This window comes from Trypanosoma rangeli, assembly GCF_003719475.1.
Source record: "Trypanosoma rangeli strain AM80 chromosome Unknown Tra_15.4_contig_00761, whole genome shotgun sequence".
Lineage (NCBI taxonomy): Eukaryota > Euglenozoa > Kinetoplastea > Trypanosomatida > Trypanosomatidae > Trypanosoma > Trypanosoma rangeli.
The window spans coordinates 1-1,278 of NW_021706504.1; the positions used below are offsets into that span (position 1 = coordinate 1).

Here is a 1,278-nt window from a genome sequence, read left to right on the forward strand (position 1 = left end):
AGAAATATGGTTCAACAAAAAATTACTTCTAAAAACGTTTTCACAAACAAAAAAAATGTCGTGGAAGACCCCTGTGCGGTCCCCACAGTTCCACTCACATTTTGGCCGCATATTTTAAAAATAAATTACATATTCGTTTCAACCACTGAAAGGTCCCGGTGTCCAGACAACGTTTGACTTTCACAGGGACCCGCAGTGCGTTGCTGTGATTCTCCTTCCTTTCTTCCTTCTCCCATCGGCGGGCACACAATGCCGAGAGCGTTCGCAGCCGCCCAAGAAAAGCGGTTAGTTGTTTTTATTCGTGTCTTTTCGACCGAATTCAGTGGCCTGCGCGTCAGGCAGCGCCGTGGCACACGTCCGCACCGCGAAAAACCAGGACGTAAAAAAGAGAGACCCCGGTCCCTCCCGTGGTGACCGCAGTGCAGGGGCGCAGTGAAGCATCTCCCGCCGCCAGGGAAACACGCAGGCTCAACGCCGTCGCCAAGAACGAACCGACAAAACAACAACCGGAAAACCAACGAAAATAGCACATCCACAAATCAATAAACCAACAATATACTGAACCAGTACACACAAAAAAAAAAAATCAGTGACTGGTCTCCAGTCATTGCTACAAACAAACAATATAACAAACAAAAAAGGACGAAATAAAATAAATACATAAGGATTGCGCTGTGCTAGTGCTGAGGGGAGAGCGCAATTTGTGTGCCCAAGAAAAAAAAAAAACGTCTTGCGTAAATTAAAAAAAAAGCGGAAAATAAAACAAAATGTATGTCTACATGAGACTTTATTTACTTCTGAAAGCGCGTGGAGAAACGGAGATGCTCTCAGTAGAAGCACAAACTCCCCTCCACCGGGGTCCACTCAGCACAGGGCCGCAAAGCCCCATAGCCCCAATAGCAGCAGAAACAGAAGAGACACACACCCATGCATCGTGCCGTCACCGCTTCCTGAATCGGGCCTCACACGTGTAAGGTTGTCGAAAGCAACGGAGCTGTCACCAGAAAGAGAAATGCTGGGTGCGTCCTTCGCAAGAATCGCGCTGGTGTTTTCGGATCCACCGTCAGCCATGCTACCGTCGTCGGGTCCGTCAACCATGCTGCCATCGTCGGGCCCGTCAGCCAGGCGCACCTTTGGCGATGCCGAAGCTGGCGATGAGGAAGCTGGCGATGAGGAAGCTGGCGATGAGGAAGCTGGCGATGAGGAAGCTGGCGATGAGGAAGCTGGCGATGAGGAAGCTGGCGATGAGGAAGCTGGCGATGAGGAAGCTGGCGATGA

The 1,278-nt window shown here is 50.2% G+C and overlaps 1 protein-coding gene across 1 annotated transcript, besides 1 other annotated feature; it reads right to left on the reverse strand.

Moving 5' to 3' along the window:
• The first annotated feature begins 612 nt into the window (after positions 1 to 612).
• Positions 613 to 640: a microsatellite.
• A 224-nt stretch (positions 641 to 864) lies between these two features.
• On the reverse strand, positions 865 to 1,278 carry TraAM80_10029 (glycoside hydrolase family 18 protein; the record flags this gene model as incomplete). Its single annotated transcript, XM_029386681.1, has 1 exon — positions 865 to 1,278. A coding segment is annotated over one exon (414 nt), but the record flags the coding sequence as incomplete, so codon positions are not given.